At 43.8% G+C, this 26,218-nt stretch overlaps 1 protein-coding gene across 5 annotated transcripts in view; it reads left to right on the forward strand.

Annotated features, from left to right (window-relative positions):
• LOC129712529 (lamin-L(III)-like) overlaps positions 1-22,739 on the forward strand; it is a 33,874-nt gene extending 11,135 nt beyond the window's left edge. The window contains exons 5-11 of one of the 5 annotated variants that reach the window (XM_055661004.1): positions 3,259-3,384; positions 4,292-4,512; positions 6,541-6,754; positions 10,426-10,533; positions 12,236-12,352; positions 14,297-14,410; positions 21,220-22,576. In XM_055661004.1, the coding sequence (XP_055516979.1) occupies positions 3,259-3,384; positions 4,292-4,512; positions 6,541-6,754; positions 10,426-10,533; positions 12,236-12,352; positions 14,297-14,410; positions 21,220-21,261 (942 nt within the window). In that variant the 3' untranslated portion in view covers positions 21,262-22,576. Of the gene's footprint in view, positions 1-3,258; positions 3,385-4,291; positions 4,513-6,540; positions 6,755-10,425; positions 10,534-12,235; positions 12,353-14,296; positions 14,631-21,219; positions 22,577-22,603 lie in introns of those variants that run through there. The other 4 variants (XM_055661006.1, XM_055661007.1, XM_055661008.1 and 1 more) reach the window with 4 other exon arrangements.
• Positions 22,740-26,218: the final 3,479 nt, after the last annotated feature.

Below are 26,218 nucleotides of genomic sequence, written 5' to 3' on the forward strand. Positions count from 1 at the left end.
ATGGGTGATGTTTCAGGTCGAGACTCTTCTCCAGACTGAGAGTCAGGGGAGAGGGAGATATTGGCCAGCATAGAGTGGATGTGGGGAGGATGTTTCCACCAGTGGGAGTCTTGGACCAGAGGGCACAGCTCGGAATAAAAGGACTTACCTTTGGAAAGGAGATGAGGAGGGTGGTGAATCTGTGGAATTCAATTGATATTTTTAAAGCATTGATAGATTATTGATTAGCACAGATGTCAAGGGTTATGGAGGGGGGGCAGGAGAATGGGGTTAGGAGGGAAAGATTGATCAGCCATGATTGAATGGCACAGTAGACTTGATGGGCTGAATGGCCTAATTCTGCTCTTATAACTTATGATGGTATAAATGATTGCCTTGTGATTTTCACTGGGGTGACGCCAGCATGGTAACATATAAACAATTAGACAGAAGTTTCCAGAGAATTTATACCATGCATAAATATAGAACAGTGAGTGCAGCTTTGCCAGGGACTATCACTTGGTCACCGGCTGTATCTGAAACTCAACACCCTGCCTCTCTCTACAAGGGATGATCATTGTCAACGTTATAATACATTTTAAAAATAGCTTTTTATGTTGGGAACTCTCTCTATCGCGGGGCCACCCTGAGCACCTTCCCCAAATTCCTCAGGCAAGGTTGCTCATCCTGCCTTGATCGGGGCTCATGGTGTTTATGGAGTCAGGGTGGCGGGGCTGCAGGGAACTGCAGATGCTGGAATCTTGACCAAGATAAACACACAGTGCTTGAGGATTAAAAACAGGTCAGGCAACGTTCAACATTTGTACAACCGAATGGACAAGGTTCATAGCAAGGAACTGGTACCATTTTGGAGAAACACCTTTCAAAATAGGGTGATAAAAGTTATGGTGCCTGGAAGGTGCTGCCAGGGGTGGTAACGGCCCTGTTATAACCCTGTCACTTTAGGGATTACAGAATTATGATAATTTTTTTTTTTTTTTATTTTTTAAATGATACTGCCTGTAAGGGAAATTCATTTCGTTGTCTCAAATTGAGACAATGACAATAAATTTGAATACAATACAAGAATACAATACAATATTATGAAATAATCAAATTTATCACCTGGTTACATCTCCGGGCTTATAATCACTGGAATTTAGAAGGATGAGAGGAGATCTCATAGGAACATATAAAATTGGACAGGCTAAATGCAGGAAAAATGTTCCCGATGTTGTGGGAGTCCACAACCAGGGGTCACAGTTTAAGAATAAGGGGTAGGCCATGTAGGACTGAGATGAGGGAAAAAAATTTCACCCGGAGAGTTGTGAATCTGTGGAATTCTCTGCCACAGAAGGCAGTGGAGGCCAATTCATTGGATGTTTTCAAGAGAGAGTTAGATTTAGCTCTTAGGGCTAACGGAATCAATGGATATGGGGAGAAAGCAGGAACAGGGTACTGATTTTGGATGATCAACGATGATCATATTGAATGGTGGTGCTAGCTCGAAGGGCCGAATGGCCTACTCCTGCACCTATTCTCTTTGTTACCATATTTCTATTGTTAGACAGGATTGTTTTTAATTTATTTAAAGGCTTTAAATGGATGAAGATCCATTTGGAGTAAGATTAATGTTAGTGCCGCAGTGTTTTTCTTGTTGAGTCCACACACTAGGTAACAAGTTGTTCAGCCAGAGTTGAACACACATCTCGGCATCTGCATACAATGGTGTCTGTCTTGTGCTTCTTGTGTGTGGTGGTGGTGGAAAGATTGGTGAAAACAGGGCCGCGACGTGAATGCTTTATACTCGACCCCGCCACTTTGTTAACTATTGTGGTTTGAAGATGGAGTGTCAGAGTCCGTTTAAAATTAAGATGAAGATTAATTTTCTGTGTTTTATGCCGTTAAATAATATGCTGAGATACTCTGTCTCTCCTGTCTATACGCCTCCCAGAACATATTGTCAATACTGGGGAGAGGTATTTGGTCGTATTTCAAGACTTTGTGCTGCTACTACTGTGCAGATCCACTTGCCTCATGCACTTAGGATTTCCATGTGGAAAGTTTGGCCGCTGTGTAATCCTCTCGTCTCGATCTGCGGTTTCCCACAATGGAAAGGAATTTATTTGGCACTCATCCACCAAGACTTGCATACCATAAGGATGAAGTTTTAAAAATTAATATGAAAGAAAAATGAGGAGCCCAGTACTTTCCAAGATCATTGTCTTGTATGCAACGTCACTTGATATCAATAATACAAAATCCTAGAAAAATGTTAATGCCTATAGTACCGTGAGCCATGGTCATTTATATGGTTGCTGAACTGATAATAAGGTGCTATTCTTAGCTCTTTCTGTCAGTTTAGCTATAATACTTAGTTGATTTATTTGGATCAGTTCTTTGGTGTGAACCATTGATCAGAATTATCTGGGCAACAAGAGGATGGCACGGTGGCGCAGCGGTAGACTTGCTGGTTTACAGCGCCAGAGACCCGGGTTCAATCCTGACTACGGGTGCTGTCTGTATGGAGTTTGTACGTTCTCAAATTGTAAATTGTCCCGAGTGTGTGTAGGATAATGTTAGTATGCAGGGATCGCTGGTCGGTGCGGACTCGATATGTGTTTTCACACTGTATCTCTAAACTAAACTCAGTTAAACACTGAAGATAGACACAAAATGCTGGAGTAACTCAGCGGGAAAGGCAGCATCTCTGGTGAGAAGGAATGGGTGACGTTTCGGGTCGAGATTCTTCTTCAGACCGATCCTTCTCCATCTGAAGACGAGTCTTGACCCGAAACGTCACCCGTTCCTTCTCGCCAGAGATGCTGCCTGTCCCACTGAGTTACTCCAGCATTTCGGTTTAAAGCAGCATCTGCAGTTCCTTCCCACTCAACTAAACATTGGAACACAGCTCATCAGGTTCAGGTATTTGACAACTTTCAGACATGTAAATTTCTCTAATACCTTTTTTAAACAAATTTGTGCTAATTCTTTTCAGCTGCTCACACATTCTTTTACCTGCTGCCCTCCGTTATTTTTCCTGAGTCTTGTATTAAGACAGACATAAAATATTTGTCTAATTTCTCAGCCATTTCCTTGTTCCCCAGAATAATCCCTCCTGTATGTCTGTCCGGGATATATATTAGCTGTCGTTAACCTTTATCCTTTCTGCATATCTACAGATGTTTGCTCATATACGGTGGGCCGAACGGCCTGTTTCCCTGCTGTATCTCTAAACTAAACTAAACGATTGTCTGTCCTCCTCTCTCTCTGTGACAGCTGGAAACTGCGCTGTTGTCTGCAGCCAAGGACAGTGACTTTGCCAGTGCTGCTAAGGAAGAAGCAGCAGAAGCTAAAGTGAGAACCCAGAGCCTGGTGTCTGAGCTCCAGCACTGCAGACGTCAGGTAACGTCTCCATTCATCTAACGGGGCTCATTCAAATGCTGCAAGTGTTCACTATCGGGGGCTGAAATCCAACCTCAGTCACGTGCACACAGTGTACAAGCGGAGGGAAGCGCAGGAAAATAAAGACGATGGAATATTGAGCAAAAAAAACTCAGCAGGTCAGGCAGCATTTGTGCAGGGAATGGACTCGAGTGTGGCATAACGGGAGGGTTGCTTCCTTTGATTTGTGTTCGATCCTGACTACGGGTGCTGTCTGTGTGGAGTTTGTACGTTCTCCCTGTGACCACGTGGGTTTTCTCCAGGAGCTCCGGTTTCCTCATCGTCCCAAAGACGTGCGAGTTTGTAGGTTAATTGGCCTCTGTAAATTGTCTCTATTGTGTCAGATGGTCGACACAGAGTCGGTGGGCCAAAGGGCCTAATTCTACCCTGTATATAGAAACATAGAAACATAGAAATTTGGTGCAGGAGTAGGCCATTCGGCCCTTCGAGCCTGCACCGCCATTCAATATGATCATGGCTGATCATCCAACTCAGTATCCCGTACCTGCCTTCTCTCCATACCCCCTGATCCCCTTAGCCACAAGGGCCACATCTAACTCTCTCTTAAATATAGCCAATGAACTGGCCTCAACTACCCTCTGTGGCAGAGAGTTCCAGAGATTCACCACTCTCTGCGTGAAAAAAGTTCTTCTCATCTCGGTTTTAAAGGATTTCCCCTTTATCCTTAAGCTGTGACCCCTTGTCCTGGACTTCCCTAACATCGGGAACAATCTTCCTGCATCTAGCCTGTCCAACCCCTTAAGAATTTTGTAAGTTTCTATAAGATCCCCTCTCAATCTCCTAAATTCTAGAGAGTATAATTTAGATATATCTAAACTAAACTAATGTGAAACTCCTGACGTTTCAGATTTCTGAGCTGAAGGCGAGTGTTCAGGACCGGGAGATGGTGTTGGATCGTGAGCGGGCCACTTGGCAGCAGAGAATGGTGGCCAAGGAAGAGGTGATTGGGGAAATACGCAAGAAGGCACAGGAGAAACTGGAGGAATACGAGCAACTGCTCGACGTGAAACTGGCCTTGGACCTGGAAATTAATGCTTACAGGAAGATGCTGGAGGGCGAGGAACAAAGGTATGTTTTGTAGAAATGAGGAATGCAGGCGATGCTTTAGCAAGGAAAGGCACAGAGTGCTGGAGTAACTCAGCGGGTCAGGCAGCATCTGTGGGGAACATGGATAGGTGACGTTTCACAGAGTGCTGGAGTAACTCAGCGGGTGCAGCAGCATCTATGGAGCTAAGGAAATAGGCAACGTTTCGGGCCGAAACCCGGAAGGGTTTCGGCCCGAAACGTTGCCTATTTCCAGAAGGATTTCGGCCCGAAACGTTGCCTATTTCCTTAACTCCATAGATGTTGCTGCACCATAACTCAGCGGGTCAGGCAGCATCTGTGGAGAACATGGATAGGTGACGTTTCACAGAGTGCTGGAGTAACTCAGCGGGTCAGGCAGAATCTGTGGAGAACATGGATAGGTGACGTTTCACAGAGTGCTGGAGTAACTCAGCGGGTGCAGGCAGCATCTGTGGAGCTAAGGAAATAGGTAACGTTTCGGGCCGAAACCCGGAAGGGTTTCGGCCCGAAATGTTGCCTATTTCCAGAAGGGTTTCGGCCTGAAACGTTGCCTATTTCCTTAACTCCATAGATGCTGCTGCACCATAACTCAGCGGGTCAGGCAGCATCTGTGGAGAACATGGATAGGTGACGTTTCACAGAGTGCTGGAGTAACTCAGCGGGTCAGGCAGCATCTGTGGAGAACATGGATAGGTGACGTTTCACAGAGTGCTGGAGTAACTCAGCGGGTCAGGCAGCATCTGTGGAGAACAGGATAGGTGACGTTCCAGGTCAGGACACGTCTACTGACTAAATGCAGTGAAGGAGTGGGGGGAAGAGAGATTGAAGAGTTATGTATGTTATGCTTTATTTGACTGCAACAAAGTTTTGCCACGATAATCTATCTTCACTTGAATAAATTTAATGGTCACTACTTTTCTCCATTGTCATGCCCCTCCTCTCTCCCAGCTTTCTTAGTCCCCCCCACACCCACAATCAGTCCCGACCTGAAACGTCACCTATCCATGTTCTCCACAGATGCTGCATGACCCGCTGAGTTACTCGAGCACTTTGCACCTTTGTTGTAAAGCAACATCTGCAGTTCCTCGTTTCCACTTTCTGCATTACATAGAAACATAGAAATTAGGTGAAGGAGTAGGCCATTCGGCCCTTCGAGCCTGCACCGCCATTCAATATGATCATGGCTGATCATCCAACTCAGTATCCCGTACCTGCCTTCTCTCCATACCCTCTGATCCCCTTAGCCACAAGGGCCACATCTAACTCCCTCTTAAATATAGCCAATGAACTGGCCTCGACTACCCTCTGTGGCAGAGAGTTCCAGAGATTCACCACTCTCTGTGTGAAAAAAGTTCTTCTCATCTCGGTTTTAAAGGATTTCCCCCTTATCCTTAAGCTGTGACCCCTTGTCCTGGACTTCCCCAACATCAGGAGCAATCTTCCTGCATCTAGCCTGTCCAACCCCTTAAGAATTTTGTAAGTTTCTATAAAATCCCCTCTCAATCTCCTAAATTCTAGAGAGTATAAACCGAGTCTATCCAGTCTTTCTTCATAAGACAGTCCTGACATCCCAGGAATCAGTCTGGTGAACCGTCTCTGCACTCCCTCTATGGCAATAATGTCCTTCCTAACATGCTGTCCCATCTTTGGCTCTTTCAGAGTTTTTGTTTGTAGGGCCTGGTTCCACGCTGTATCCCTAAAACTAAAGACTATTTTTTGTGGTCAATATATAAAATTGATCTCAAGTCGGTGCTGAGGGTGAGTTGAGGATGATTATGAATAATTTTAAAGCAAAGAAGAAAAGGTTTGGAAAGTATTAAACCGTATATGGTGGCCCAAACCAACACATGAGATGTGTGCGGGGTGATCTAGCATGGATAAGCAGCCTTTGGTGTCTATCTTCAGTGTAAACCAGCATCTGCAGTTCCTTCTAACACGGCTCAATATGCAACCGGTGGAGTGCGGAATTGTTCTGCTTGCATGCAGCATGAGAGATGCATGACGTGTATCTGCTTCTTTCCCACATGCCAGGCTTGACTTGACTCCACGCTCTTTGGTGCAGAGCGTGGTAGCTTTACCGAGCCACGTCTCCACCCCGTGTGGGAAGAAAAGAAAGTTGTTTGAAACGGAGATTGCTGCCTATAATTATGAAAAAAGGGAACACACACATTCGAAAGCAAAGGTCATTTTGGATGAAATTGACAATGAAGGAAAATTTGTCAAATTAAGGAATATTTCCAATAAGGTAAAGGTCTTTCATTGTTCCCGCAAACTACACATGTGCCCCATAACATCACCCTTCTCTGTACTAGAGACTCATCCTTGTAGTTCATGACTGTAGCTTTGTAGCGCCAGAGACCCGGGTTCGATCCTGACTGTGGGTGCTGTCTGTACAGAGTTTGTACGGGCTTTATACCGCGGGATTTCCCACACTCCGAAGACGTACAGGTTTGCTGATTAAGTGGCTTGGTATAAGTGTAAAATTGTGTGCGTAGGATAATGTTAATGTGCGGGGATCGCTGGTCAGGGCGTATACAATGGGCCAAAGGGCCTGTTTCCGTGCTGTATCTCTAAACTAAACTAAAAAGTTTGCTTCTGATTGAATTGATAGATTGATTGAAGGATTGATTTATTGAAAGATACAGCCTAGAAACAGGCCCATTGACCCATGAGTCCATGCCAACCACAAATCCTCCATTCACACATCCATTCTATGTTATCCCACTCTTACATCCACTCCCTAAGCACTAGGGCCAATTAACCTCCAAACCTGCATGTCTTTGAGTTCTGGGAGGAATCCAGAGAAAACCCACGCAGGTCACAGGGAGAACGTGCAAACTCTGCACAGACAGCACCCGAGATCAGGATCGATAACCGGGGTCTCTGGCGCTGTGAGTCCGCAACTATACCACTGCTTCACCCTGAATGATGAGTAAATGTGCAGCGGTGAAGAAATAAATCATCTTAATGTTGACCATCGAATGTAATATTTATAACTATCTATTTCTATAATCTAATTTGTCTCCGACCTGTTGAAATTCTTATTTTTGTCTTTGCTATCTCTTGGAGTTTTAATTTATTTTATTGTTATGTGTACTGAGGTGGATTGAAAAGCTTTTGTTGCCTGCTCAGTGGAAAGATTATACAGGTACATGATTACAATCAAACCATCCACAATGTATAGATACAGTATGGAATAACGTTGAGTGCCAGATACATTCCAGAAGTGTCCAACCAAAGATTGTCAGTCCAAAGGTCTCCAATGAGGTAGATAGTAGTTCTAGTTGTTGGTCGGATGGGCTTAGTTCCTTAGTGCACCTGCTGATTTTTTTTTTTTCTGACCATGTTCTAAAATGCATCAATATAGGTTTTTGGAAAGCTAATGTGTAAATGCAGGGAGTAGAGATATGGATCATGTACTGACACATCAGACCTGTGTAACTTGGTGTACGGCACACACATTGTGGGCTGAAGGTCCCGTTGCTGTGCCTTACTGTTCCATGTTGTGTGTATGTTGAGTGAGACCTGTTCTCCGGCCACCCCTATGCTCATTGACGAGGTCCATAACTAATACCATCTGAAACGTGGCCCATTTATAAAGCAACTAATGGTGATTAATGTTCTGCCAAATGCACAATTTGTAGGGTGGATTTCAGGAATACGGAATGTACTTGAGTGATGAGTTGGCCAATTTTTCTTTAAATTCTTGCTCATTACTTAATTCTTGGCCGTGCATGATGTCTCGGTCTATAATGGAATAGAAATCATTCTTTAAGCATGGCCAGATCAAGCACTTGTGTCATCTTACAAAGAGCAAAAATCAGCGCAAATGCAAATGTGTTTATTGTTCAATCTCCAAAGTAGGTCCATTTAGTCCACGGCAATCCTGCTCTCTGCCCCGTGTGTACATTGCCGTTCTTTGTTGAAGATCAGTGCTGTTTTGCACAAACACTGTATAGTGCTTGCTCCTCATAGTGCAGGTCTCTGTATGGAAGTAAGTAAATATGGAACCAGAATACGTCTAAACCAGACGTCTAAAACTAAAACGCCGGAGATCTTCAGCTGGTCAGACGGCGTCTTCTGTAGAGGGAAAGAGGGTTATTGTTTTAGGCTTGGTTCTGATGTCTGATCTGATGATTATTTCCAGCATTTTCTGTTTTTACTGGGGCATGCTTGTGTCTGGCGGTGAAGTAAGGTTAGGATTGGGTTTTCCTTGAGTATAGACACAAAAAGCTGGAGTAACTCAGCGGGTCAGACAGCATCTCTGGAGAAAAGGAATGAGCGATGTTTTGGATTGAGACCCTTCTTCAGACTTTGTCGATGATATATTGTAGGATAAAGAGTTGTAACAAACATTGCTTACTTCCCTTAATGACCTTCTCATCTACGACCAAATTAAATATTTGAGATGGACATTGCTCACAAACCAGACAGTAGGAACATTTTCAGGACGAGAATGTCTGAAGAAGGGTCTCAACCTGAAACGTCACATATTCCTTTTCTCCAGAGATGCTGTCTGACCCGCTGAGTTACTCCAGCTTTTTGTGTCTATCTTCAGTGAAAACCAGCATCTGCAGTTCCTTCCCACACATTGGGTTTTCCATGTTCATTTACCCCCTTGTCTCTCATTCATTCTCAGTGTTAAAGTAAGGTAAGTCAACTTGGATTGGGTGTGGCTATTGTGGCTATTGAGTTTGGATGCTAGCTAAGTTTGGACAGTCACCCTGTTTCTGCAAGGACTTCCATGGAGCTCCAGTTTCCTCTCATATCTCAAAGACAGGCTGGTTGTTAGGTAGATAACCTGGATAACTGACTGCTGTAAATGATCCCTCGTGTTAGTAAGTGACAGGACAATCAGGCTGGAGTTGATGGGCTCGTGACACTGAACAATTCAAAGGAGATGAAAGAGGAAGTGGAGGGGGAGAGGATAGGGATGATGGTCCACCAAGGCCTACTGGACTTTCCAGTTACCTTGGGTTTTAACTCCCATTCCCATTCCCAACTTGACCTTTCTGTCCTGGGCCTCCTCCATTGCCAGAGAGAGGACACACATAAATTGGAAGAATAGCATCTGTTGTCAACACAAATTTGTCCTGGACCCTTCTTTAGATGCGACTTCAGTCTGAAGAAAGATCCCAACCCCAAATGTCACCTATCCATGTTCTCCACAGATGCTGCCTGACCCGCTGAGTTATGGTGCAGCAGCATCTATGGAGCGAAGGAAATAGGCAACGTTTCGGGCCGAAACCCTTCTGGAAATAGGCAACGTTTCAGGCTGAAACCCGGAAGGGTTTCGGCCCGAAACGTTACCTATTTCCTTAGCTCCATAGATGCTGCTGCACCCGCTGAGTTACTCCAGCACTCTGTGAAACGTCACCTATCCATGTTCTCCACAGATGCTGCCTGACCCGCTGAGTTACTCCAGCACTCTGTGAAACGTCACCTATCCATGTTCTCCACAGATGCTGCCTGACCAGCTGAGTTACTCCAGCACTCCGTGAAACGTCACCTATCCATGTTCTCCACAGATGCTGCCTGACCCACTGAGTCTAGTTTAGTTTAGAGATACAGTGGCGAAATAGGCCCTTCAACCCATGAAATTGGCTCCGAATAGCGATCCCTGTACGCTAGCACTATCCTACACACACTCGGGACAATTTACACTTTTACCGAAGCCATTTAACCTACAAACCTGTACGTCTTTGGAGTGTGGAAGGAAACCGGAGCACCCGGAGAAAACGCAGCCACAGGGAGAACGTGCAAACTCCGTACAGACAGCACCCGTAGACGGGATCGAACCCAGGCCTGTGGCGCTCTGAGGCAGCAACTCTACCGCTGCGCCACCACGCCGATCTATTTGATAAAATTTGTTACTTTTTAAATACTTGACAAATAATTTGCTTCTTATATTTGTAGGATCAACCATTAAAAGGGTGGATAATAAGGAGAAAATTTAAAGATTTGACACAGATTGTGTACAGATTCCCTGCACATTTTACCCTTAAAGCCAAACAAAATGTGACTGTAAGTACGCACATGGAAATTGAGTAATTTAGAAATTTAGAAATTGAGTAATTTCATAAGGTCATAAGTGATAGGAACTGAATTAGGCCATTCAGCCCATCAAGTCTGCTCTGCCATTCAATCACGGCTGATCTATCTCCCCTCCTAACCCCATTCTCCTGCCTTCTCCCCACCTTTACTAATCTAATCAATTTGTGCTGATCAATTTGTGCATGATCCAATGATCGACAAGCAACTTACAAACTTACTACAACAGGAAGTTATAAAACCTTTGTTCCCAAACAGCACCTTTTGTGTTTAAATCCTTTTAGCGTTCGGCCATATCTTCCATCACTTATCCATTAGCCATCACTCCCTCCCCTTCACTTCCACCACATCCCTGTGTAAAGATAAATAACTATGGCCATGAATGCAATCATAGTTTGTACATGTTGTCCCGTCAACCCCACAGAGTTGCCTTGAATGAGCCCTGGATGTAATATTGGAAAAGCTGCCAGCTGAACAACTAATAGGACACAGAGTGCTGGAGTAACTCAGTGGGTCAGGCCATGAATGCAATCATAGTTTGTACATGTTGTCCCGTCAACCCAATAGAGAGCCCTGGATGTAATATTGGAAAAGCTGCCAGCTGAACAACTAATAGGACACAGAGTGCTGGAGTAACTCAGCGGGTCAGGTAGCATCTGTGGAGAACATGGATAGGTGACGTTTCACAGAGTGCTGGAGTAACTCAGCGGGTCAGGTAGCATCTGTGGATAGAACAGAGTGGATAGGGGACGTTGTGGAGACAGATAGTGACTGAGTGCTGGAGTAACTCAGCGGGTCAGGCAGCATCAGGGAGAACATGGATAGGTGACGTTTCACAGAGTGCTGGAGTAACTCAGCGGGTCAGGCAGCATCTGTGGAGAACATGGATAGGTGACATTTGGGGTTGGGACCTTTCTTCAGACTGAAGTCGCATCTGAAGAAGGGTCCCGACCTGAAACGTTACCCATCCATATTCTCCAGAGAAGCTGCCTGACCCGCTGAGTTACTCCAGCATATTGTGCATATATAGATATATATTTTATATTATATCACTTGCCAGTATTTGTCCTGTCTCCACCTCTTTTCCAGTTTTCTTCCCTTTACTATAATCAGTGTGAAGTAGGATCCTGACCCAAAACATCACCAATCCATTCCTACCAACTTACAAAATTCTTAAGGGGTTGGACAGGCTAGATGCAGGAAGATTGTTCCCGATGTTGGGGAAGTCCAGGACAAGGGGTCACAGCTTAAGGATAAGGTGGAAATCCTTTAAAACCGAGATGAGAAAAACTTTTTTCACACAGAGAGCGGTGAATCTCTGGAACTCTCTGCCACAGAGGGTAGTTGAGGCCAGTTAATTGGCTATATTTAAGAGGGAGTTAGATGTGGCCCTTGTGGCTAAGGGGATCAGAGGGTATGGAGAGAAGGCAGGTACGGGATACTGAGTTGGATGATCAGTCATGATCATAATGAATGGCGGTGCAGGCTCGAAGGGCCGAATGGCCTACTCCTGCACCTAATTTCTATGTTTCTATACCACAGTTGCTGAGTTCCTCCAGCACTCTGTGTTTTACTCAAGATTCCAGCATCTGCAGTTCCTTGCGGCCCATTGTAATATATTTTGTGTGCCGAGTCTTGATGAAACATCATTGAATGTAACTATGATCTTGTCCAGATCTGGGCTGCAAATCACGATGGTGCCTCGAGCTCTTCAGTAGACTTGGTGTGTAAGGAACAGAGATCGTGGGGAAGTGGAGATGTGAGACTGGTCCTTCTCAACGCCACTGGAGTGGTGAGTCCACAAACTGTCCCACTGCATGTTGATGTAAATGCCAGATATTAATATGTGCGCTGTAACTAAACAGTAACTCAGTTGACATCTACTATACTGTCACGTGTACCGAGGTACAGTGAAAAGCTTTTGTTGCGTACTATCCAACCCATTTATTACAATCAACCCATTTACAATGTATAGATACATGATAGGGGAAGGGAAGGCCAACAACGTCTGATCAAGGGTTGTCCAAGGGTCCAATAAGGTAGATAGTAAGTAGTCCATCTTAAGTACTGAGAGTTGTGCTGTCCCATTTTAAAGCCCACTTTGTCAATCACTAAATTTAGTGTGGCATAACACTCACTGAGTGTCCCAACAGACTTATCATTTTTGTTGGCATTTTAATGGGGGTCATAAAATGTTTGACAGACTCCTTTACAAATGTAATTGCTGTAGTGAAGTGCGTGAAGGTTTTGTTGAGGACATATCAATGCAGTTGTCCTGAGTCAATTCTTTAACAAATGTTCTTCTTGGTTCCTGTTTTGTTTTTTTACTGGTGGTGAGATTGTGAGGGACTCGGTGTAACTTTGAGGTAGTTGTTACACGAGGCATTAATCATACTGGAGAAATCTAGTCAAAAGTTTCATGTGAAAAAGCTACTTTTAATCAGCACGCTATCTCACAGCTTGTTAAAAGGAGAAGCCCGAGATATCATCAGGCATTTATTTTGGTGTGGGATGTGGGAAGGAGATATCTTTTACCAAGTATGAACAAGAAGTTGTCTGTGGAATTCTCTGCCTCAGTGGAGGCTGGTTCTCTGGATGCTTTCAAAGAGAAAGCTAGATAGGGCTCTTAAAAATCAGGGGATATGGGGAGAAGGCAGGAACGGGGCACTGATTGGGGATGATCAGCCACGATCACATTGAATGGCGGTGCTGGCTCGAGGGGCCGAATGGCCTACTCCTGCACCTATTGTCTATTGTCTATAAGTTCTTGCTTTCCAAAATGCTGGAAACTAATGTCTAAAGCAGCTGGAAAATAACAATTGAATTTGTGCAGAAGGTACAGTTTACATCATGTTACTATTTTCTAAAAATTGCCATAATTGATTGACTTAGTTTAAAATAAACCCTGGTAAATTCGACCTGACTTAGTTGGATATTCAAAGCAATAATGCCTCGTTTGAAGAGATAGATGAGTTTTTACCTTCTGTAGAACAGAGGAAGGCTATTAATTTGAATCTTGAATCCTGCAATATTTTCTGGTTGGTTTTTGTGTACCATTTTTGTGTTCCACATTTAACACACGACATGCACAATTTTTTTCCATATATTTATGAATTGGTTAAGCATACTGAAGCACATGACAGCAACACTGTCAAATACAATTCAAGTAGTATTTGAATTCAAGTACACTACTTGTATCAAGTAGACTATTAGGTCAACTGACCAGAGAGGTTGCTCAAGAAAGTAAGTTTTGATACAAAATCATTTTGCTGGGGCCAAGTTTAATGTTTATTGGATAACTTGTACAAGAAGCCTGTTTTATTTACTAGGGTCATTAAGTCATGGAAAAAAATATTTGTTAAGGTTGCGAATTTCTACAAAGAGAAACAAATGTTTGAGAAGTTATGCAGTTCCTAATATGTAATTCCTTTGCATAATTTGATGTCTGAGAATAAATATTGTGGTGTATGAATGAATTGCTCAAGGCCAGAGTTAAATATTTTAAACTAAAATTACGTTATAAATCTGCCGTGACAGGCAGCTATCGATGGAAATAAGCCTCCCGTCCACCTATGAATATGAAACAGAGGAATTCCTGTAGAATAATTTAACAAAATGGTGAAATCAGCATAATAACATATTGAGGGAGCCCCATCAGTCTTGTCATGGTTCTGATGATTGCAAGGATTTTGGCCGAGGATCCCTTTTGCAACTAACGCTGATGTTGATTCTACAGGAGATGTCTACTTGGACTGCCGTGCAAATGCCTGGAACATTGGATGGGAAATCTAGGGACGAGGGGTCTGATGGTCCTGTTGAGGGCACAAGTGGACTTGAATATAGTGCAACGGTATGAATATTCAAAACCTCATCACGTGTTGGAAAAAATGCACGCCTAAAGCGCCCTGAGAATATATTTCTATGCAAACCAAATGGAATAATGCGTCGAATGCGTGTGCAAAATAGATTAGTTATCAACCACCATTTTAGTGTCTAATGCAATGGAAACAAGCAATTGATCCAAAACATTATTTCTATTTGGGAGTAAAACTGAGCAATAAATAGACTTGGCATCACAAGGTGTTTGTGTCATTTGCACAGAGTTAGTCTTCAAGTCAACTTCCCAGGGCAAATGACTGCATTGTGGGGGGGTGGGGGGGGCGGTGACCAGTGGCTGCGATAGATGCAGAGGTTTACTAGATTGGTGCCAAGAAGAGGAATTTCAACGGGAGAGACTGGAAACGGAGCTGTACAAAATCATGAAGTGTTTTAATAATGCAAAGTTTCCATCTCGACTACGGGTGCTGTCTGTACGGAGTTTGTACGTTCTCCCCGTGAACTGCATGGGTTTTCTCCGGGTGCACCGGTTTCCCTGGCTTCTGTAAATTGTCACTAGTGTGTAGAATGGATAGATAGTAGCACCTTCCAGAATAAAATAAAGAAATATAGGAAGATTGGATCAATCTGCAGGGGGAAAGGTGGATTCTCAGATACCACTTGTGATCACCATCTCGTCTTGGACTTCACATGGAGCGCGGGACCGATGTTACGACACCTGTCTCCCAACCCTGACCTAAGGGCAAACTCAGCAAGCAGCTCAATAAAGGACACAGTGCTGGAGTAACTCAGCGGGTCAGGCAGCATCTGTGGAGAACATGGATAGGTGACGTTTCACAGAGTGCTGGAATAACTCAGCAGGTCAGGCAGCATCTGTGGAGAACATGGATAGGTGACGTTTCACAGAGTGCTGGAGTAACTCAGTGGGTCAAGCAGCATCTGTGGAGAACATGGATAGGTGACGTTTCACAGAGTGCTGGAGTAACCCAGCGGGTCAGGCAGCATCTGTGGAGAACATGGATAGGTGACGTTTCACAGAGTGCTGGAGTACCTCAGCGGGTCAGGCTGCATCTGTGGAGAACATGGATAGGTGACGTTTCACAGAGTGCTGGAGTAACTCAGTGGGTCAGGCAGCATCTGTGGAGAACATGGATAGGTGACGTTTCACAGAGTGCTGGAGTAACTCAGCGGGTCAGGCTGCATCTGTGGAGAACATGGATAGGTGACGTTTCACAGAGTGCTGGAGTAACTCAGTGGGTCAGGCTGCATCTCTGGAGAACATGGATAGGTCACGTTTCACAGAGTGCTGGAGTAACTCAGTGGGTCAGGCAGCATCTCTGGAGAACATGGATAGATGATGTTTTGTGTCGAGACCCTTCTTCAAACTCCTTCAGTTACTCCAGCGTTTTGCTGCCTGACCCACTGAGTTACTCCAGCATTTTGCATCTCTGCTTGGTAAACCGGCATCTGCAGTTCCTTGTTTCCGCAAGAGTGCTTCCACCCAGTGCTGTAAGCCGCCCAAGTTGAATCTGAAATTCTTGAAAGGTTGAGAGTTTTTTTATTTTTGCAGCAGCAGCAACAGATCCATGACAGGGGGGGGGGGGGGGGGGGGGGGGGGGGGGGGGGGGGGGGGTGAAAGTCTGCTTTCATTCCATGGATTTCTTGTTTCTACTGAAGCTTGACTACTTGGCTTGGAAGTCACACTCTCACCTTTGATCGAGAAGGTAGGTGAGGTGTGAACAACTGCAGCAGTGATTAAACAAGGAAGCTGATCTGGTGTATGAGCACATTGTACATTATTTCTGGCAAGCCTGCCGGGGCTGCAATCACTGGTGGAAATAATACAAATGGTGGAGAGAAGACATGGTTCCATAATGAGTAACGCTAACTAGTAACAAATGATGGATTTGCGTTGCCTGATGTCCTGTTCACCAGTTGTATAAACATCCTATTCAATAGATTCTGCCACATTTCCATGTTTAGACTATGATTTAGGTGAAGGAGTTTATTCAGAAATCTGATTTCATTTTGTAATAGTTTATATAACATGGCCCATTTCTTCTCCTGTCTGAGGACAACAGTGGTTTTTTATTTGATTTGTCTCCCTTTCAGTTTTACTTCTGATGATCTTGGCAGAGAGCAAGCTGCCATTCTGGACTCCAGCTGTATTCATCTCCTGCATGTTTGCTGGCTGTTCAGGCACCTAGACTCCAACAGGTCTCTGTTGTGTCTTCCCAATGATCAAAGTGGCTTGTAGCCCGGACTTCCAGACTCTGAAGGGAGCCAAGGAGCCTAGTGTACATGTGAATGACACAGGTTGACTGCCGTTTATATCATGTTTGAGATGTCCTTTTCACACCTTCCCCTTCCATATCTCTAGACTCCCTCTCCCCTGACTCTCAGTCTGAAGAAGGGTCTCGACATGAAACGTCACCCAATCCTTCTCTCCAGAGATGTTGTCTGACCCACAGAGTTACTCCAGCTTTTTGTATCTATCTTTGTTTTAGACCAACATCAGCTGTTCCTTCCTACACATGTTGTCTGACCCACTGAGTCACTCCAGCATTTTGTGTCTTCGCCGTAAACCAGCATCTGCAATTCCTTCCTACCCATGGAGACAGGCTTTATTGTCTTTGATCTTAGTACATTCACTGTGATTCGCCATGATCACATTGAATGGCGGTGCTGGTTCGCAGGGCCGAATTGACCAACTCCTGCACCTATTGTCTATTGTCCATTGTCATTCCTTCCAGGATCTCTAAACTCATCCTCTCTCCTCTTCATTCCACCCACATGTCTAGCCCATCCTTGTTGCCATTCAAGGCTTGTATTGATGTTCTGCCCTCTCTGTGGGCCTGCCTGGGTTCAGGTCAGCCGGAGGTCCAGTCTCTTTAGTTGAGATGTTCAAGATCTGGCCCAGGCTTGCAAAAATATATAGTCGCTGTTTAAAATGATGTGGGAGATTTTCCCGGTCTCCTTGCCAACATTCCACGGGAGTGAACATTCCTAAAATTGTCACCTGGACATTTCTCATTGGCGTTTGCGAAACCTTGGCTTCAGCAATCGCCTGCATTACGACATTTCAAAAGTATTTCCTTGGTCTTGGAGCACTGGTGAAATCCTGAATATTTGAAAGCCACAACTTAAATGGAAACTAAAACGTCAGTAAGCCTCCTGTTCTTTGCACTGTTCTGCATTGTGGGCACTTTTACAACTCATCATCTGTGTGGTTTTGGTTAAAAACAAACTTCCCATGAGTAGAATTGTTCTGGCGGAGGAGGAGGCCATTCAGCCCATCGAGTCCATGGCAGCTCCTCATAGTGCAGACTTACTTGGGAGATTGCAACCTTCACGTGGTCCGCCCTGTTTCGACTAATGCAATCAACTCGGCGTGCACAAACCGGAAGATCAAATAGAACAAGTTGTCCTACAACTTTAGGCTGTGCAAACGCCACGTGAAAGAAGACGACTGTCCCCTCCAGCTCTGCCAGAGATTCTCATTCCCAAGCCCATCTGGTTCATTTGTGGGAAAGCCCCGATTGATACAAATACCACCACTCCTGGCTAGCGAACAGGTCAACACTGGTCTCTGATGTTAAAAATAACTCTTTAGCTCAGCCAACTAAAGCTTTTTATTATTTGTACCTCGTGACAATAAACTACACTGAACTGGTCCTTGAATCATCAATAGGAACATCTTCCCTGCATTCGGATAGTTTAAATAAGTCCAAGTATTTATGGTTAGAATGAAAGACCACCTTTTAATCAGCTTAAATAATCACAGTGTTTTGAGATAAGAAGAAGGCCAGCATTTATAAATTTGTTACATTTGTGGTAAATATGATTTCAGTTACTCATCTTTCTTTGTATTAAAGGAATCTTCCACACTGTTCTGAGCCAAATCTGTTATCATCATTTCTTCCACATTGATTCTAATTCTCTGATAAGATCATCCCAGCCAAGATCATCTCTTGCCACGGCACTGCTTAATCATAATCATAATCAACCTTTATTGTCATCTTGCAAGCAACAGTTGTACAGTGCAAAATGAAAAGACGTTTCCCAGTGAATAGCGGAGCATCGCACGTGAAATTTAAAACATTTCACACATAATAACACTAAAAACAATCCAGTCCCTGATGGAACAGTATAAATAGTTAAAAGCAGATAAAAACACAATGTTAAAATACAATAAACCACTCATAAAAAATGTCCGGGGCAGCTGATTTGAGTGGCCAGTGCCAGTTATTAAAGTGTCCGTGCCAGCCGCAGAATCAAGTGACTGTGAGTACAGAGTGACTGTTTAGCAGCCTCACAGCCTGTGGTAGGAAGCTGTTTAGCAGTCTTGTAGTCCGGGCTTTGTTGCTGCGATATCTCTTGCCTGATGGCAGGAGATCCAGGTGTATGTGGAGGGGGTGCAGTTTGTCCTTAGCAATTCTCTGAGCTTTTTTCAGACAGCGGCTCTGGAACAGTTCTTGTACCGAGGGTAGGGAGACGCCAATGATCCTCTCTGCTTATTAATAAAGCTACAAAATCTCTCTTTATTTTTGCCTGTTCTCTCTAAATATGAACTCTCTTTGAGTGAGGCAGCATCTGTGGAGAAGAGGAGTAGGTCGAGACCCTGCTCCTTTTCTCCACAGATGCTGCCTCACCTGCTGAGTTTCTCCAGCATTTTTTGTCTACTTTCAATTTTTCCAGCATCTGCAGTTCTTTCTTAAACTTCCGTTGAGTAGTCTCTTTGGCAAGGAAATGGGAGCCATGAGGGGAAATACAGGAAGATTAAAACACAGCAATTGGAAGGCGAGAAAAATAGGAAGCAAAATGAATACAAGCAAAGACGTGGCAAGATGCATCTTCTAAACGCTTGGAGCATTCGCAACAAGCTGGAATAACTACTGACATACACAAAGGGCAATAGTTTGACAAAATGACCATAGCAGAAATATGGTTGAGAGTGGGCACAGCTGGGAGAGGGGGACTCGATGAAAGGTAGTTTAGATAGAATGGGCAAAAATGAGAAAGGAAAATTTGTAGCATTAACAATAAAGAGGGGGGGGGGGGGGGGGGGGGGGGGAATGCAGTGGTAAGAAATAATCTTGGCTAGGATGATCTTATCGTAGAATTAGAATCAATTTGGATCTGAAGAAATAGCACATGGCCAAACCACTCAGGAATTACATAAAAACATAGAATATAGGTGCAGGAGTAGGTCATTCGGCCCTTCGAACCAGCACCACCATTCAATGTGATCATGGCTGATCATCCAGAATCAGAAACCTGTTCCTGTTTTCTCCCCATATCCCTTGATTCCGTTAGCCCCAAGAGCTAATTATAACTCTCTCTTGAAAACACCCAGTGAATTGGCCTCCACTGAATCCTGTGGCAGAGAATTCCACAGATTCACAACTCTCTGGGTGAAAAAGGTTTTCCTCATCTCAGCCCTAAATGGCCGACCCCTTATTCTTGAACTGTGACCCCCTGGTTCTGGACTCTCAATTATTTTGGGGATATCAAACAGTTGTAATATTGGGCATGGCAAAGATCAGGTAATTGGAAATCAGTGGGACCATGAATATGGTATTGATGGGGGAAAGATGTGGACTGAACACTTTAAATGAACAACAATGAAAATATGAATGTTGAATATAATATATGAATATTGAAAATAATAAGTTTTAAAATCAATATATTGAGGAACAAAGCAGGAAAAAGGCAATAATTCTGTTTAACACAATAAGAATGGCAAAATAGAATTTCATTTACCTATATAATTCCATCAGAAACTGGAGTCTTAATCCTAAATAAAATAAACCACATGGAGATGAAGGAAGAGGAGGTGGTGAGTGACAGTGGAAATGGATTGAACTATTTGACAGTTGGCAGCATCTTAAGAAATAATGCATCAATTGCAAAAACAAACTTCCCCAAATGAGTTAAAGATGGTATTAAATGAAAGGAAGAGGTTGATAGAATTGCCTGAAATGTTTGCAATTCTGAGTAATGGGAGCACGTTGGAACTCAGCGAAGAGGGACCAAGAGTTTGATCTTGGTAGAATATGGGAGTTCATTGGACAGACGTTGGTGGGTGGTGCAGCGGTAGAGTTGCTGCCTCACAACGCCAGAGGCCCGGGTTCCATCCTGACTACAGGTGCTGTCTGTACGGAGTTTGCAGGTTCTCCCCATGACTTGTATACTCTGGAGTTTAGAAGGATGAGAGGGCATCTTATTGAAACATATAAGATTATTAAGGGTTTGGACACGCTAGAGGCAGGAAACATGTTCCGGATGTTGGGGGAGTCCAGAATCAGGGGCCACAGTTTAAGAATAAGGGGTAAGCCATTTAGAACGGAGACAAGGAAACACTTTTTCACACAGAGAGTTGTGAGTCTGTGGAATTCTCTGCCTCAGAGGGCGGTGGAGGCCTGTTCTCTGGATACTTTCAAGAGAGAGCTAGATAGGGCTCTTAAAGATAGCGGAGTCAGGGGATATGGGGAGAAGGCAGGAACGGGGTACTGATTGGGGATGATCAGCCATGATCACATTGAATGGCGATGCTGGCTCGAAGGGCCAAGTGGCCTACTCCTGCACCTATTGTCTATTGTGACTGTGTGGGCTTTCTCCGGGTGCTCCGGTTTCCTCCCACACTCCAAAGACATGCGGGCTTGTTGGTAAAACAGTAAATTGTCCCTAGTGTGTTAGAATCTTGCTCGTGTGCGGGGTGATGGCACGGACTCGGTGGGCCGAAGAGCCTGTTTGTATGCTGTACCTCTAAAACTAAATTAAAGTAAACCATTGAATGACAACGCTCTACTTGGTTTCCAGAGTCATGCTGGGAATGAAGACTCGGGGTGCACCATAATGTGACGTCAGAGAAGAATCCTCCAGCAGATGAACATAATAGTGACAAGTTCACTTTAATGATTATTGACTGACTTGGAATGCTGAAATATTCCTTACAGCAGAAATGCATTTGAATTTAAAAACTGCTTATTACAAGTCGCACTTTAAGTGAAATAATCATATCATCAGATGGTTTTTGTTGATTCCACGCCCTACAATGGTAAATAGCCACTGTTCTTCATGCACCTTTTGAAAATGCATGGACTCAGTAATTGAAGGTAGACACAAAATGCTGGAGTAACTCAGCGGGACAGGCAGCATCTCTGGAGAGAAGGAATGGGCCGAGACCTTCCCCGAAACGTCACACTTTCCTTCTCTCCAGAGATGCTGCCTGTCCTGCTGGGTTACTCCAGAATTTTGTGTCTATCTTCAGTTTAAATCAGCATCTGCAGTTCCTTCCAACATGACTCAGTAGTTGAGTTAGCTAGGGTGTGAATAAAAATGAAGGTTTCACATTCTACTTAAAATAAAATCTATTTAATTTATACTTCAATTACTAATTTTGAAGAGGTCTTGTTTATTTATGAAGATAACAGCAGTGTGTTTTGGATACCTTGATTTGAAACTTCATAAATCCAATGTTGGTTCAATTACATTGAAAACTTGGAATGGAATCAACTCTACACCAATCTAAATTATTTCTGATTAATATAAACTGTCAATCTTTTCATTTCGAAAACGAGAGAAATTGATATTTCCAAATAACTCCGCGTCAGTGTGATGTCCTCTGTAAAGAGCTCACTGCCCCATGGAATTTGTTGAAACACTGCAGTTTTCTTTACTTAATTCATTTAGGCATCTGTGTAAATAAATATGATATATGTGTATTAAAATGTTAATTGCTTTGGCAGAAACATGATAAACTCTGGAGAAATTATGCAGAAACTCTCAACATTTAATAGAAGTGTCCTTTAAAAGTGTTGTCCCACTATTTTACATTTGTTTCAGATATTTAGAAATTGTTTTAGATGTGTACAGCTCATTCGAAGATAAACACAAAATGCTGGAGTAACTCAGTGGGTACATGTAGCATCTCTGAGACGGGGGAATTAGGGTCCAGACCCTTCAATCAGTCTGAAGAAAGGCCTCAACACGAAACGTTACCCATTCCTTCTAACCAGAGATGTTGCCTGTCCCGCTGAGTTACTCCAGCATTTTGTGCCTGTCTTCAGTGCAAACTGGCATCTGCAATCCCTTCCAACACAGTCCTGTGCAATTCATTCTTTTGTTAAAATTATTTATCTCATGTTAAAGTCAAGATTTATTAAATTGCGATTATTTTTTTCCAATGTCGTTTTTTTTTCAGATATCAATGCTAGAATGAGAACTTGGGCTGTGGGGCTAACAAACACTGTATGGTAGGTAGTGTAAACCCCTTGTGAAGTCTCCTTCTGAAATCCATTCCATTGAGGTAGATTTTGGAGACAGACACACTTCAGTAAAGCTCCACTTAGCTTGTTACAATGGGAATAAATGTGTAAACGCTAGTGTTTTAATTTTCACCCTGTTCTCACGTTGGTCTGCTCATCTGCTAACTATTACCGACCAAAATCTCAAACTTTTTTACTTCTTTTTCCCCCCCTCCCAATGATGTGTCTGGGTTGTACGAATTCATTTTTACTGCTGTTCTGATTTAAGGTTAGAATCTAATATTTCGATGCACCTATTGTTCCTGCGAATAAATCATGTAAATTGCATTTTTAAAGTCTATTCACCTAGCGACAACTCATGAATAAATGCAGACTTGAAACGTAAAGTAACGGTTGTATCTGTTACCCTGTGCACGCACATCATGTTAGCCGGCGTATACACGTACCTCAAAATTAGTGGGGAGAAATCAACTGAGTTGCTTCGACAACTTTGTTGATCATTGCCAATCTGAGGGGATATGGTTTTTTTTCTTTCTTGCTTGATCTCAATCACCAATTTAGCACAACCACTTTAGAATTGTGTGCCAAGCTCGAACGAGAGACGTATTCCACAGAGAACTGAAAGGTACAGCACAGGAACAGGCCCTTCGGCTCACGATGTCTGCGTTACATATACTGCCAAGGTACACAAATCTCCTCTGCCTCCACACAGTCCATGTCTCCCCTTTCCCTGCATCTTGCCATAATTAGATTCATGTATTTTCTACAGGCCCAACATTTCTCATGGATCATTGTCAATACTGACTGCCAGAGTAGAATCTAAACTTAATAACAAGTCATTGTTCAAAATATTTCATAACTCAACAGCATGTTATTCACTCTCTTAAAGGGGAACCACGGTTCTGAAAAACCGGCTAATTGTTTTTTTTTTTAGTTTCGTGATACAGTGTGGAAAGAGGCCCTTCGGCCCACTGAGTCCATGCCAACCAGTAATCACCTGTCCACCAGCTCTATCCTACACACTAGGGACAATTTACAGAAGCTAATTATATTGCAAACCTGCACGTCTTTGGAATGTGGGAGGAAACCGGAGCACCCGGAGAAAACCCACGCAGGTCACAGGGAGAACGTGCAAACCCCGTACAGACAGCGCCCGTAGTCGGGATCGAACCCGGGTCTCCAGCGCTGCATTCGCTGTAAAGCAGCAACTCTACCGCTGCGCTACTGTGACGGCCCACATTTTATCCCTATGTTTGACTAGGTTTCTTGTTTGAAGATTCAAGGTCTTCTGATTAAACCAGGGTTACTGTCTTCCTAGTGGGTTTAAGATCAGAAAACAATTCTTAGTTTAAATGTCATCTATTTTTCTTTTTTTTTTCTCGCTTCCTTGCAATATTTTTTTAATTGTCAACCGGTCATTTGACCCCTGACCTCTCCACTCCCTCCCCTACAAGGATGCCCTTGGATTAAAAGATAATGAACAGAAAATAACTTCCTCACAGTCACACACGTACTCACACACATACACACACGTGTATATATATATACTCACGCACCCACACACACATGTACATACACACTCACATGCATGTACACACACTTGTACATGCACACACACACGTACTCACACACGCACACACGTGTATATATATATATACTCACTTACCCACACACGCACATACACACATACACATGCACACACGTGTATATATATACTCACGCACCCACACACACACGTACATACATACACACTCACACACACTTGTACATACACTCACACGCACGTACACACACAGGTACATACACACTCATATGCACATACACATATGTACATATACACTCACGCACCCACACACACATACGAGCTCACATGCATGCACACACACACGTACATACACAATCACGCACGTACACACATATACATACACTCACACGCATGCACACCCGAACATACATGCACACACACGTACATACACACACACACACACACACACACACACACACACACACACACACACACACACACACACACATACAAACACATAAACACACACTGCTGGAATTCAGAAAACTGTCCTTTAGCTATTAAAGTAAATTTACTGAAAAAACACGTCTGTTTATTGTGCAAAGGAAATAAAAAGCACCAACTTTTCCCAATAAAAGCCTATTTCTATAGAACACAGGAACAGCCCCACAATGTCCATGCCAAACATGGGGCCAAGTACAACCACCCTCCTCTGCCGCAAGTGCTGCAAGTTCCACCAACCACACATATCCATGTGTCTGTTTAAAAGCCACAAATGACACTGTGATCTTCATATGCTAAACCACTCATATTTTATTCATTACTCGCAGGTCTCAGACACACCAAGGCCATCCACATTTGTCCAGCCTCTCCTTAAAGCTCATAGCTTCTACTCCATAGAAGGAAACAGTGAATGGAGGATGGTTATATAGAGATGATGGGCATTGGTTCAAACTCATTCATTCATAACTTGGTTGGTTGATTGATGGGGGAATTGCTTTAGTGCCTCCTGTTGGGGAACGTTCAATGGGGCAAGTATTTACACAGAGGGTGGGGTGGGGGGGCATGGAACACACTGCCAGTGGTGGTGGATGATAGTGGGGCAAAAGACTTGTACCTGAGGTGGAGCGGGGTCTAAAAGATTGGTCCCTCAACACCTCCAGATAAAGGCACAGCAGTGGACTTATTAGGAGAGATACCTGGATCGTGAGCTGTACCATAAAGTAAGATCACGTATGGCATGGCAGCTGCATGCTGCGGACAGGAAAGCACTACAACGGGTGGTGAAAACCGCGCAGCACATCAACGTGTGCCCGCTGCCAGGATGCCTCTCCACCGAAAAACGGGGTCTGAGACAGGCTGGGAAGATCATCAAAGACCCCTCACACCCCAACCATGGACTGTTTGCCCTCCTCCCATCAGGGAGGCGGTACAGGAGCCTCAGGTCACGTACCAGCAGGATGAGGAAAAGCTTCTATAACAACACAATCACACTGCTGAACTCGGAGTCCCGACGATAGATTTCTCTGGTCCCTCCGTCCCCCTTTGTTTAATCATTCTGTATTTCCTGATTATTCTGTATCTTCTCTCTTTCTATTTGGGGGTTTTCTTGTTTTTTTTCTCTTCAAGTAAAACTACAACGGCCTGTCGCAAAATTGCATTTCGTTGTAATGATACTTGTATTTGTGCGATGACATTAAAGTTGAATTGAATTGAATTGAATTGAATTGAATTGAATTGGAGGAATAGAGAGATATGGATCATGAGCAGGTAAATAAGATCAGTTTGGCATGGCTTCATGTGTAGGAAAGAACTGCAGACGCTGGTTTAAATGGAAGGTAGACACAAAATGCTGGAGTAACTCAGCGGGTGAGACAGTATCTCTGGAGAGAAGGAATGGGCGACATTTCAGGTCAAGACCCTTCAGTCTGATTGGGGGGGATGGGGCACCAGTAAACAGTGGTGCAGTAGAGTTGCTGCTTCACAGCTTCAGAGACCCGGGTTCCACTACGACCATGGGCGCTGT

Source organism: Leucoraja erinacea, chromosome 33 (genome assembly GCF_028641065.1).
Source record: "Leucoraja erinacea ecotype New England chromosome 33, Leri_hhj_1, whole genome shotgun sequence".
Classification (NCBI taxonomy): Eukaryota; Metazoa; Chordata; class Chondrichthyes; order Rajiformes; family Rajidae; genus Leucoraja; species Leucoraja erinaceus.